This window comes from Antennarius striatus, chromosome 6 (assembly GCF_040054535.1).
Source record: "Antennarius striatus isolate MH-2024 chromosome 6, ASM4005453v1, whole genome shotgun sequence".
NCBI lineage: Eukaryota > Metazoa > Chordata > Actinopteri > Lophiiformes > Antennariidae > Antennarius > Antennarius striatus.
Window position 1 is genome coordinate 1292432 of NC_090781.1, and position 13912 is coordinate 1306343.

General features: G+C 42.3%; 1 protein-coding gene across 4 annotated transcripts in view; it reads right to left on the bottom strand.

Annotated features, from left to right (window-relative positions):
• Positions 1–13912, bottom strand: part of bcas3 (BCAS3 microtubule associated cell migration factor) — a 275380-nt gene that overhangs the window by 240911 nt on the left and 20557 nt on the right. For all 4 annotated transcript variants that reach the window (XM_068318311.1, XM_068318310.1, XM_068318312.1 and 1 more), the window contains exons 8-11: positions 5743–5850; positions 5586–5662; positions 990–1066; positions 306–389 (exon numbers count right to left, since the gene is read on the bottom strand). In XM_068318311.1, coding sequence (XP_068174412.1) covers positions 306–389; positions 990–1066; positions 5586–5662; positions 5743–5850 — 346 coding nt within the window. The remainder of the gene's footprint in view (positions 1–305; positions 390–989; positions 1067–5585; positions 5663–5742; positions 5851–13912) is intronic.

Here is a 13912-nt window from a genome sequence, read left to right on the forward strand (position 1 = left end):
ACTGTAGAACCTTTATTTCGTTGTTATCAAACTGCAGTGCAGCATTTCAGCTCAACGCGTATTTGCATGATAATTTCGCAATATGCAGGTCATTTGTGGCTTTAGTGAAGCGTTCCTTACATGCTGAGGTTTAAACAAACACATCACAAAATTCATAGTGAAGAATACATTTTAAATAGTATATACTAACAACTGTAGACCATCTGCATAAAAATATCACGTTAAATAGAAGCAGAGATTATTTCTCTATCAAACATAAGAAATAACTTCCGTGAAGAAGACAGGGTCTGCATGCACTGACTTACTTTAGCAGCATTGATCACCGTGGCTGTATAGGACTGAGCATTGTCACCACAGGCTCCTCCACGAGACTGATGACATCTGATCAACTGCACAAACACAAAGGTTCACAGATGAACACGGGACAAACCCGAAGATGCACGAGAAGAAAACTGGGAAACTAAAAATGAGTTGAGACATCCAAAACCTCTTCACTCTGTGAACAAATTGGTTTTGCTTTGTGCAGCAGGACGGTCATCCTGCACTAATTTAATTTCAAATACAATATCACTTGAATGGCTCTCTCCGAGTATCTCCTACCATTCAAAAAAATAGATTTGGATATTTCTGGAAATCGTGAGGCAATCACAAAAAAGTGGCCCCATCTGTCGATTACTGGAGTGGTCCAGCACCAAAACACTATTGTGCATTAAACGTATTGCAGATGGTGCAACAGTATGTTCTGTTTTTTCAAGACACTTAACCATCCCATTAAACAGGACACAACTGAAAACTCCGGTGCATCTGTTGATTTTCAAATCGTTATCGTCTCTTGTGGGCTCTTCTTCTTGGAATGAGTTGTTTATCCACACAGATTAAAGGGAGAGGACACAGATAACATGCATGTTTTGAATCGTAAATATGTCTCTATTCTGATAAGCGTGTGTGTGTGCGTGTGCGTGTGTGTGTTAGTCTCCGTGCAGACACACCTTGTTCTCAGCGTAGGCCAGCCAGCGGCTTCCCAGAGCGATGGGGTTGAGGCTCGGACCGGGACAGGGGTAGCAGCCTGGAAACACACATGGATGTGATGTCAGACCAATAAACCTTCAAGGAAAGGAGTTCATGATGAAAAGTTTACAAAAAAACAACAACAAAAACAGCACAAATGCATATGCAGGGGTTTCCAGAAGCCTCCTCCCCCAGGAGCGTCTGCGACTGGCTTAAACCATTAATGTGTTTGTGGGGAGACTCCTGTTTGAGAAGACAAATGGGAGTCTAATGAGGGTGGTGTGTGTGTGTGTGTGTGTGTGTGTGTGTGTGTGTGTGTGTGTGTGTGTGTGTGTGTGTGTGTGTGTGTGTGTGTGTGTGCAGGCACTATGACCTAATGGAGACAGTGGTACCCAATAAATTGTGGAAGGCTCCTCTGTTGATTGACCAACACAATAATCTCTGTAGGGACACACACACACACACACACACACACACACACACACACACACACACACACACACACACACACACACACACACACACACACACACACAGATGATGTGTACCAGCAGGATAAATACAAACAGTAAACACTAATCGTGGAGCCAAACAGAGCTGCCCCCCACAAACAGACCCGTGTCTCGTCCATTAGAGGAGGACATCCGTCTCGTCCCACTCAAACAGACGTGAAGGTAAACAAGAACACGGATCGCCGTGACGAACGCCCAAACCGAGAGCCTCGCACTCGGCTTAGAAGCACAGGAAGTGGTCTTCTAAACAGACGCAGCAGATGATTGATTCTGTCTTAAATATTTTTAAATGCGAGCAGACAGAGTGACAGTCGCTTCAAACATAACAAAATGTTGATCCAATAATGATCACACCCACTCTGTTCAAGCACACACACACACACACACACACACACACACACACACACACACACACACACACACTGAGCTAAAGTAAGTGTGTGTAGGTGTAGGGGAAATGGCTTGCTGACAATAATTTAGTGTTCAGGGAGCAGATGAGGTGGAGACAGTAATTTAATGTGCGATGCTGGGGAATGGGATGGTTGAGGTAAGCCACAAGGGCTGCTGCTGGGAAGGCCAGAGATGCTTTGGTGCCTCTCTGGAGCCAATGGGAGCCAGTGGGAGCCATTGGGAGCCAGTGGGAGCCAATGGGAGTCAGTGGGAGCCACTGGGGGCCAATGGGAGCCCAGACAGTGAGATAAGATGTGTTTGACATCCTGGGTGCAGAGCAGAGAAAGGAAACAGACACGCTGGCATCAGGGAGGGTTAACACTTTAGAGGACCAGACGCAGGAAGACGCTGCTGAGCATCGTGGTCGCTGAATCCGTTTCTATCAATTCTACTGTAATTGATTAATTTATTGATTGATTGGTGTTTCAACAACTTTAAGACAAATATTATAATATTCAACCATTTTCTGCTTTAGCACCATTCAGTTTTGAATGACCTTCATTTTTATAAAAGAAGGTGATGATCTATGACCCACCTACAATCTATGAACTGCACAAAAAACAAGAGCCTTTTTCTTTAAGATCTTTAAGACTGATCTTGACCTAAAATGTTTAGATCACTAACAGAAATCACGACTGTAAGGATGCTTCACATCTCATTCAAGACACCAGTCCAGGACCCAATTTTAAGTGTACTCTGAGGATTCGTGTTATTCTAGTTGCACAAAAAGTGGACTGAAAGGCTGAAAAGCCATAGCTGTGACATAAATTCCAAAAATGCCAAGAGTTTATCATGAATAAAAAATAAAACGAGGAAATGTCCTGGTGAGATTTAATAAAAGAGCTCAAAGTTCCTCTAGAAAAGTATGCAGAAAAAGAGATCAGCATGTATTTATGAAGTGTGTTCTCTAACATGGATGTGATATGTAACAGATAACATGACGGTACGGGGGGAGAACACTGTGATACCGTCTAGGTTCTGTGATAAAAGGTGTTTATGATTCCATATGACAACAGTTCAGAAAATAAAGTTTGGTGTGCATCTTATAAATATCCATGATAATAACTCGTACCATCAATGTTGATATCCACGTTAGCCAGCAGTAACAGACAGCATTGATTGATAATCACAGCGCGTATCAATCCCTGATCCCTGAGCGGCTCCACTGGCAAATCAGAGCTCACTTCACTTAAAGGACAAACCCAGACACGGGACAGGACTCTGGGCCCCCCTGCAGGACCAGAGCCCACCTAGCGGCGGCTCGTCCCCAGCAGAGCGGCACACATTAAGGACCAAACAGCCCAAACAACGTTAGGAGGAGGAGGCCCTGTGTTCAGAGACGATTAATAACTATTGAGTATGTTTGGTTTCCTGTGGTCCAGACGCTGATAGGAAGGCAGGCAGACAAAGAGGAGACGCATTAAAGCCACGCAGTAAGGTCAGTTTACTCCAGTCAATGACTTAAGTAGACAGCAATGGCCCTGTAATACAGTCTGGCCTTTCTTTCACGGCCGTCCTCAGCGCACAGGGCAGGTACCGCCAGGAGGGATTGTGGGAAACGGGCGTCCCGCTGCAGCAGAGCTCCTGACTGCTCGGTGTTTATTTGGTTTGTCCCTCATCATGTTCGACAATGTTCCTACTGATGCGCAGAATGAAAAGGAACATCTTCTGCAGCTGGCGCTGCTTGTTTGCACCGCTGACGATTCAAGCCATCATTTCATAAAATATACGTCCAGTGGCAATAAACATGATGCATCTCTGCATGGAGCTGCCCCCCTCCCTCCATCCACCTGACACAGGTCTAAAAATAAAAGCCTAAACCAGCACAGAAGTCATTAACAATCAGCTCCTGAGAATAAAAACAGTTCATCAAAAGCATCAGAGTGCAAGAGACGCACGTCCATCCACCATCGTCCTCATCCTTTATTCATTGGTTTGTGTTTATCACCAAGATGATGCAAAAATTACCAGAGTGATATTCTTTAGCCTCTGGGGAAGGATGGAGCATTAGACAGACAGTAGATCAGAAGCCTTACAGTTTGACTTGAATGTCATGGAAACAAACAAATAAACCCAAAAAACACATAAAGGATGGATTCACAAGAAACATTTAAATGACATTTAAATGTCAGGAATGGAGGAGCTGTAAGGATCACTGACAGCTCTGCTGTCTGAAGGTACATGTTAAAGGTGTTTGGTCTACAGCAGGGGGGTCAAACTCATTTCACTGAGGGCCACATCAGTATAACGGCTGTATCAAAGGGCCAGATGTCATTTATAAATGTAACTAAATGTAACTCAGTGTAATGTAACTAAATGTAACTACTCCTTAATGTAACTAATAAATGTAACTAATGTAACTCAGTGTAATGTAACTAAATGTAACTACTCCTTAATGTAACTAATAAATGTAACTAAATGTAACTCAGAGTAATGTAACTAAATGTAACTACTCCTTAATGTAACTAATAAATGTAACTAAATGTAACTCAGTGTAATGTAACTAAATGTAACTACTCCTTAATGTAACTAATAAATGTAACTAAATGTAACTCAGTGTAATGTAACTAAATGTAACTACTCCTTAATGTAACTAATAAATGTAACTAAATGTAACTCAGTGTAATGTAACTAAATGTAACTACTCCTTAATGTAACTAATAAATGTAACTAAATGTAACTCAGTGTAATGTAACTAAATGTAACTACTCCTTAATGTAACTAATAAATGTAACTAAATGTAACTCAGTGTAATGTAACTAAATGTAACTACTCCTTAATGTAACTAATAAATGTAACTAAATGTAACTCAATGTAATGTAACTAAATGTAACTACTCCTTAATGTAACTAATAAATGTAACTAAATGTAACTCAGTGTAATGTAACTAAATGTAACTACTTCTTAATGTAACTAATAAATGTAACTAAATGTAACTCAGTGTAATGTAACTAAATGTAACTACTTCTTAATGTAACAAATAAATGTAACTAAATGTAACTCAGTGTAATGTAACTAAATGTAACTACTCCTTAATGTAACTAATAAATGTAACTAAATGTAACTCAGTGTAATGTAACTAAATGTAACTACTCCTTAATGTAACTAATAAATGTAACTAAATGTAACTCAGTGTAATGTAACTAAATGTAACTACTCCTTAATGTAACTAATAAATGTAACTAAATGTAACTCAGTGTAATGTAACTAAATGTAACTACTCCTTAATGTTAAATAACTGAATTTCTGACTGATTCTAGTTCCAAACATTACAGTTAGACAGAAAAAACATGTTTGTTTGTTTCTCTGTTCTAACATAAATCCTTTTCATTTGTCAGGTTATTAAACCCACAGAACTCCATCAATCAAGGATCAAACTATCAATCAATAAAGAAAAATAAAATCAGACACAAGTTAGGACATTAACTACTGCAATGTGGGAAATGTAGTTTTTGGACAAAGCACACTTTTGACCTATTTATTTTAGACACTCTGACCCTTTGTGCTCTGGTGGGCCACATAAAATGATGTGGAGGGCCACAATTGGCCCCCGGGCCTTGAGTTTGACACGTGTGACATACAGTACGTAGTAGAATCAAAAATCTTGGGTCTTACTTGTAACAAAGAACTTCTTGGTGAAGGTGCAGCTGTCAAACGCTGCAATCTTCTCTTGTAGGCTCACAGCAAGGATACTAGAAGGAGGGGAAATGCGTACGTTAATTAAAGCAGCGTGTTCATCCTCTGTGACACTGAGCCGGACCAGCAGACATACTGTTTGTTGCAGTGGAGGTCGTAGATGGGAGTCTTGAACTGGATTGATTTGACCATCTCTCCTGTCCGTAGTGAATACAGGTCAGCACAGGAGTAGGGAGGGTTCGCCCTGGGAAAGAAGGTCACATGATCAGACCGAACGCGGTCCTCTTCAGGGCAGGATGCAGATGTTGGCAATTACCAGCTCTTATTTAAAAAGACATCTTCTGATACATATAATTGGCAGTTAGAAAACGTTCATTTAAGCATTTTACGAAGCCCTTGACCACGACACAACAAACTGATGTCCGTCCCAGAAAATCTGAGAATGCAGGAAGGGAACTTCAAACCGCTGCCAATTAGCTGCACATCAGGCCACATTTTTGCTCTAATCATCCCCTCGCTGTTTGTTTCAGAAGCTCTCTGGAGAATTCATGCAGTGTTTGTTTCCACTATGTCCCACTGGCTAACCCCTTCTGAGGGTCCATAATGAAAGGGAATCAAATGAAGGGCAGGAGGGGAAGAGCTTTGTCATGCAACACATTTACAAGAAGCTTTTCTATCAACAAAGCAAAGAAGAGGGTTGCATGAGGCAGACGATCAAGCGCCAGGCAGCCGCTCCTGGCAAAGGAACGTTGAGACATAAATCTTAATCAAGCAGGACCCACCACTACCGCCGGTCCCCCGGTACCCGGCTTCAAATGGGCCTGTATTCTCTGTCACCCTTGGCGAGGCCCGTGGTGCCGAGCTGGCTAAGGATGCAGGGGTGAAATGTGGTTTTATTTTTGTTTCTTGAGCTGTAGGGTCGAGTGCTTTCAACAGTCTACTTAGCCTGCTTCAGCTCGCTGATTGCAGTTTCAATGGTTCTGAGACGTAAAGGGGCATTGCCTGGACCCTGAACCTACAAAGGAGATCCTAAAGCCTTACCTTTAGGACTATTTGGGATATTTCATTGAAAATAAACACTACACTATACCTGTACACTATAACCAACGACAGTTGGGTTAAGAGTCAGACGGAGATCTGTTGAGAGATCCCGGTGTCTTTCCAGACACCAACAGCCACCCTCCAAGCCCACCGACACTGTCCACTCAAGCAGCAGAGGGAGAATGCTGCAGTGCACTGGTTTAGCCAGTCTGAACACAGTTTAAATATTCTAATGTGAGGGACGCTCCTAATGGGCCTGACGACGGAGCCACCAGCCACCCTTCCCTTCACCCCTCACCTCTTCCCTCCATCACAGCTCGGTGTTATGACATGGTCTGTGTCTTTGACTAATGTCTGCCATGATTTGCTGGTATTATGTCTTTCCTTTAATAATGACAGAAAATGCCAAACAGTGTTAGAGTCTGCAAGCTATTGCTTGAGGAAGTTGTGTTGCATGTATGGGATAATGAACAGCAGAAGTTGTTCAGAGCGTGAGAATTGTAGTCCTTGATGATCTCGGGCTGACTCTGAGACCGTGTGGTTCTGTAGCTTCTTTCTAAGTGTAAAATAATGCCTTCCGAACTACAACAAAAGTCCAAAGACTGTTAACCCTAGCCTTATGTGTGAACAACAACCTCTAGTGACGTCCTCTAGTGACGTCTGTTCTCAGTTACCCATGTCAGGGTTATCCAAAGCTGTTTAAGTCAATCCACTGGACGTTAAAAAGTTCTTCAAGACGTTTTATCTCTCATCCAAGAGACTTCTTCAGTTCTGAAGCAAAGAAGAACTGAAGAAGTCTCTTGGATGAGAGACGAAACATGTTCAAGAATTTTCTTAACGTCCAGTGGATTGACTTCAACAGCTTTGGAAAACCTCTAGTGACGATATCTTAGGCCAGTAAACTGTAAACTTCACCAACAGAGGGGTTTTGGAGTTCTTTTTTTTTTTTGTCTTGTCTGCATGTATTATCATAGTTTGTCCCCATAAAAGTGGGTCAACCTTTTATGAGATCAATTCTTGTTTTAGTCTTGCAGCAAAATCTTTTATATATTTTAATGCGTGCATGTGACCGTCACCAGTCCTCTCTGGGAACTAAATTGTCAGTCTTTATTAGAATGTCCTACTGTGAGCCAGAGAGGGGAGTGCTGCACCTCTGTGAGTTAAGGGGGGAGCAAAAGGAGACAGGGAGAGAAAACGCAAACAAGGTAGTGGATAGACAGGCAGTGGTGTTGGAGTGAAAGAGGTTTAGGCTGTTTTATCCCATCTTATAACTGATACCTTAATAATAATGTTATAAAACGCCAGACTAGTGGAGGTCCTGACAGTGTAGAATAGACCACCAGAGGAAACCAGTGTAGGAGGAAGACAGAGGGCCTGAGATGGGTGTGATGTCTGAAGAGAGACTCATCACGTTCTGACGGGACCCAACGGTTCTCAACAATTGGACTCGACAGTAGCTGGTAAGCCCTGACCCACATGCATGTGTGATGAAACCAACGCCCAGAGAGGCTACTAGAACCCAGCAGGGCCGCGCTAGCCAAGCACCCCCAACCCCGTCAGCCAGGAGCATCCAGAAGCCATCATCCGAAGAGCCACCGGGGGCACCGAGAACCACATAGACACATAGACCCAGAGGAGGCAGCGGCCGCCACTGCCAGGGCGCACGGGGCAGGCCCAAGGGGCACGGAGCAAGGAGGAACCCCACCCCACCCCAAACCCCAGTTCTAAGCTCACTCAGGACCTGACACCATAAGTACAAACAGGATTCCATCACCTAGTGATAAAGCAATCACACATCGCTGCCAACACACACAAACATGCTATTTTGCATCAGAGGCAGAACTTTGACACACAATTGATTTTCTTAAGGCAGACAAAGGCAGGAACACACACCCAGCAATGTAAGATGAAAAAACTGCGGCAACAATATCCAGCAAGGATCTTGATGATTGATACACGAGCTAAAGCCGCTGGAAGTGCACGTGTCACGTGCACTTGCGTTTGAACAAGCATACACTACAGTGGCTATTGTGTGTTTCCCAAGCAGGCAGCTGGACAGCGGCGCCAAGTGAGCCCTCAGATGTCTAAACCCAGGCAGAGAATTAAACCATTGTCTCCAGACTGCATGTGTGTGTGTGTGTGTGTGTGTGTGTGTGTGTGTGTGTGTGTGTGTGTGTGTGTGTGTGCGCGCACACGGTGTGTGTTCACCCTGCTGTCCCAAGACAAGCTCACTGGACAAGATAGAAGAACTGCCACAGAAGTTTGAAGTGATCCTGGATTCATTTTTCCATTTTGACGGCCCTGAATGTCTCCGTCAACATTTCAAAGGTCTTTACGCTGCAATCTGGGCTACCATTACCAATCAAGACAACAGCCATTAAGATTAATAGAAAAACTTCAACCAACGATAATTTACTTTCAGGCGGCTGCATCATTGATTTCAGCATTATCAGAGCCCAATCAATCCAATTCTAAGCTCTATCCCGAACAACGGGCCCGTGGAATTGATTCAAAGGGACAATGATAACCCGCTATTATAGAATCAAAATGGCACAAGGTTCAATTGTTTTGCTTTTGCAGTATTTTAACAAATGACCCAGTTCTAATGGAGGCAATGTAGGGTCAGACGTAATGAGATTTCCTGAAGCCGGGGACGTTGGGGCGTAGGTTGAAAGCAAGGCTAAATCACAATTATCATTATGGATCATGGCGGGATGTCAGTCCTTGCACATGTTAAGGTGACGCCGGGCACCATTCCCCAGCTCAGTAACAGGCCTATTATGATGGCCCTATTAGATCAATGTGTCAATTACTATTACTCAAAGTGGCCCTTGGGTTTGAAAGGATACAAAATGAGGGTGATGGAGGAAAGGAGGCTCAGCTCATTTACTTCCTGTGATGGGACAAGACACTTGTTCAGACACTGAGGACAGAAGGGAGCATCCTGGCCAGATACGGAACAGCCAATACATTACAGCATTTAAACATGTTAGCAATGCTTACTGGATGCTGTCTGACTTAGACAATAATCATCATACTTTATGCTTCACATAAAGTTTAGATTCTATTTTTTGTGGTCAAATGATATCAAAGATCAGTCATTTTTCTATGCACACTAAAAACTACACTGGACTAGCAGCTCTGTGAGGTTATGTTAGACATTAAGAGGATATATTAGACATAATGCAGATATATTAGACATAAACAGAGATAGGCCATCTCTGTTAAACTAAAGCTAGTGGTATTCAATTTTGACATCTTAATTTGTACGCTAACATTATTTTAACATGACTTAATTTTCTCAAGGTCAAGGTCATCATCTCATCTTCATCCCCTTTGCTGCCTGAGTAATGTGTTTTTAGTTTCATCTTTCAATCTGAAACACTTGTGAAGATATTTGGTGGAGTAAAGGATGAACACACAAACACTGACATTACAACACAACACCACCTTGGAGGGATGTAATTAGAACTGAATCCTAAGTATTGACAGGTGTGTCAGTGACATGGAAATTGGATAACAATCTTAACCATCAGAATTAGGGGTTACGCCACTGGGCTACATCCTCTGATAAATGTGATCGTCCAAAAATCACCCATTTAATTGATAGATTGAGATACTTACAGGGGAAATGTTTACCCAGTAATGCAGCAACAACAGTCAGAGCATCAAGAAAGTTTGGACGATGAATGTAGTTCAAAGCAGTTCTTTTGAATCTCATCAATAGTCTATCAATGGTGTCATTACAGTCTAACAGAACAGCCTACAGACTCCATTAGTTTCTGTTCAGGCGCTACAGTAACTGTGGACGTGTCTCTTTAGTCTTCTGGGAAACGGCAAACTGACCAATTATCAATTCGCTGTCAGTGGAGCGGCACAGCTGCTAAAAAGGTTTTGCTGAAATCATTTTCCAAACCACACTTTGCACATCTTTCAATTTTAGTGGCAGGGATCAGCCACAGCAGAGAAACTATTTGACTTGACTTGGGACAAGGTCTCCAAAATCCAAACCTGGATTTTTCTAATCCTTAATTACAACGCTGTGAAGCGACCAGCGGGCACAGCAGCTAAATCCACATCCTTCTGGACGGGCTCGATGTTAAACACCGGCTGCCACCGAGCCACAGGACGGCAGAGGAGGAAAAGCCAGAGAATATGATGTTCAAATGTTCATTATGAACCACCATGGATGGGGCTTTTCTCATTATTGTTCCATTATCACCAATCTAGTGTGTGAACTTCCTGCTAGATGGAACAAGTTGACATCTGTTCTTTTCAGTTTCACATCAGTGTGGCTCTCATTCCAAGAGCACTTTCTTTTTGGCTGGGGGAATCTGCACACTTCTTTTTATGAACCTGAAGTAAAGGGGATCAAAACCACAAGACTTCATGTGGCTGTGGAAAGCACACTAAGAAGCCTGAAGAGGAATTAAAAAGCAGGGAAATGCATTCATTTACAAGGAAGGGACGTCACCACATTTCCAACTGGTGAAAAATTTTACAGACTCCCCCAAACACAAATGACAATTATATGCTGTGAAAATCCAAAACAAATACAATCTCAGTGGGGAAATCAAGACTGACTGCTGGAAGAAAGAAGTGAAAGTGTTAAACTGAGGACTGCTGAACTTCAGAGGAAGGAAAAGTTGTATTTTTGCTCTGCATTCTAATGCCCTCTCACCCAATCTAGGAAAACTGGAAAACAAAAACTGTACTGCAGAAAAATGTTCCCCTCCTGCCCATTTTGTTTTTTACTTCCACTTGCTCCAAAACCAGCATCCCCGACCCAACCCACCCCAGCCACATCAGAGCCGGCTGTGGGCCTGGAGGGAGCCACAGTGATTCCGGCAAGCTGCAGACATTAGTAGGAAAGTAATTAGGGCAAAAAGTTCAACCACAACTCCATGTCTGCAGAGCTGCAGAGATGCATTTCCCTCACTGGATGAGGGTGTTAGCATTAATACAGGACTGAAGTTTAGGACACTTTCACACCCGTCTGGCCTAGTGAGGACTCTTATTGTTCAGAGAAGAATTGGTGTGTAGGTGTCAAATTGGAAGGACAAAGATCCAGATTAAAAGGCTCAGATCAGGAGGTGGTCTCGGTCCAGATCCGACTGATCCACGGTTTGTTCACAACGTGAACAAACAAAGAGCACTTTTTGGAGACCAGCGACAGGAAGTTACAGCAGGCTGTCATCAACAAACGAAAAATGTGAACATGGGAGAAGGAGGAAAGAAAGGATTTGATGATATGGTCCGACGAAGAAATCAAGGGAGGACTAGAAACCCACATAAAAACATTAAAACATAAAAATTATAAGTACCTCGTTTCTATTGCTTGTACAGCATCTTTATGTAAATTCTTTGAGTAGCGCTCTATAAACTCAGGCTGCTTAATTGATGGAAAGAAGTGACATATCAACAAATGAGATACAGTTTAAAAGTCAATGATGAAATTATCTGCATTCTGATTAATCGATCAAGTACAGGAAGAAGCAGCACCAACAGACGGGGCAATCGGACATCGGTCATTTGTAAACTAGAACTAATCGTATTTAACCTATACAATCTAACAAAAACCGAACTGCATGAATTTCACGTGTGACGTTCATTTCCTGTTTGTTTTTAGTTTGACGACCACACTGCAGCTGCTACAAAATAATCAAATCCAATGATACAAGCAACAAAATGTCAGAAAACTTCAGAAAAAAACAACAAAAAAAGTGTTTGAGAAAGACTCAAATAAATTAGTTTAAGAATGAATAAAATTTCACCACGGGTATTTACTCTTTGTTTAGGCAGACCATAAATCTAGCTTATGTCTTCTTCCTCTGACAGCAGTGAAGTGGACATTAATATTCATTCCCAAAACCAAAGCTTGCATTCAATCCAATTTTAGCCGTTTTAGCCTCGTGTGCCAACTTTCTGTCCGACGTAAGTGGAAGCACTTGACACGAGAAACATCTGGTCACAGGAGTTCTTTGGTCTGCTTTGACGTCTTAATGCTGCCTCTACAAATGTGACGAGTTTGCATTGTTATACATCTCCCTGCCTGCATCGGGGCTCCAGCTAGAGTGCAGCTTTTTGGAGGATTCAGCATTTATGTGCTACTATTCAGATGATTTGATCATCATTTCATCGGATGCTAAGAATTCTGGCTCACAAATTCACTTTCCAACTTTTAAGAGCAAGTTGCCACCCACAACAGGTTAGGGTCGGGGTTAGGCTTAGGCTTAGCACTCACTTACCCAACTCAACCACATTCAGGTCCTTTTTGAACCACTCAGAGGTGGACTTACACTCGTGTTTGGAATCATAGCCTTGATCCATGACCCTGCTGTCAGTGAGCATCGACTCACACACCAACGACCTGAAGTCCTCCTTCAGAGAGAATTAAGGTCAGTTGTTGTCGTCCTGAAGCTGCACAGCGTCCCACATCATTACCTTTGGTACTACTATGTTTTATGTTGGTGAAACGTTCTGTTTGGTTGGAGTCACGTGTAAACAAACAGCTGTAACTAAACTTAAATTCACTTTGCATCCTTTGTGTGTGCGTTCAGGGAGTTTTAGAAATTCTCTACGTATGTTTTGTCCCAGAGCTTTAGAAACAACTTTGAAACCATTCCCCCAATTATATATTTTAATCACATTTGATTGCATCTGTTTTAGAATTTGTGGTGAAACCAATTTGACAACTTCATGCAGTGTTTGAGTAACTTGTGTGTGAACATGGCCGTTAGTGTTGGGTGCTGGCTTGTGGAGTTCATTTACAACCAAATTCAAATTCAGAAAACTTTATTTGTCCCCAAGGGGCAATTAAAGGCACATAAAGCAGGATTGGTGCACAAAAAAGAAATGCAGAGTGTAAAGAGCAAAAAAAAAGCTGACTTAATACACAGAAAGGCAACACTAACAGTAAAATACACAATAAACAGATACGTATAATATAAAAAAGTATGTGCAATGTAATAAATAAAGATATCCAGACCATTCATATTGTGGCAGACCAGTTATGCAGCTTGGTAGTCTTTAAAATGTATTTTCTCAGACAAACACCAATGTCCAGTGACATATTGGTGTCCCTTCACACATGGTGGCCCCCCGGGTACATCACACGGTATCACAACAGTAGTGTCCACTCTTTACTGAACGTGTCAGATACATCAGGGTATCCCTAAGTCTCCTCAATCACAGCAGAGATTTCTCTGACATCCGGGATTTGCAGAACATTTTTTACTTTCGGTTTCTGTTGCAGATTAAACGGT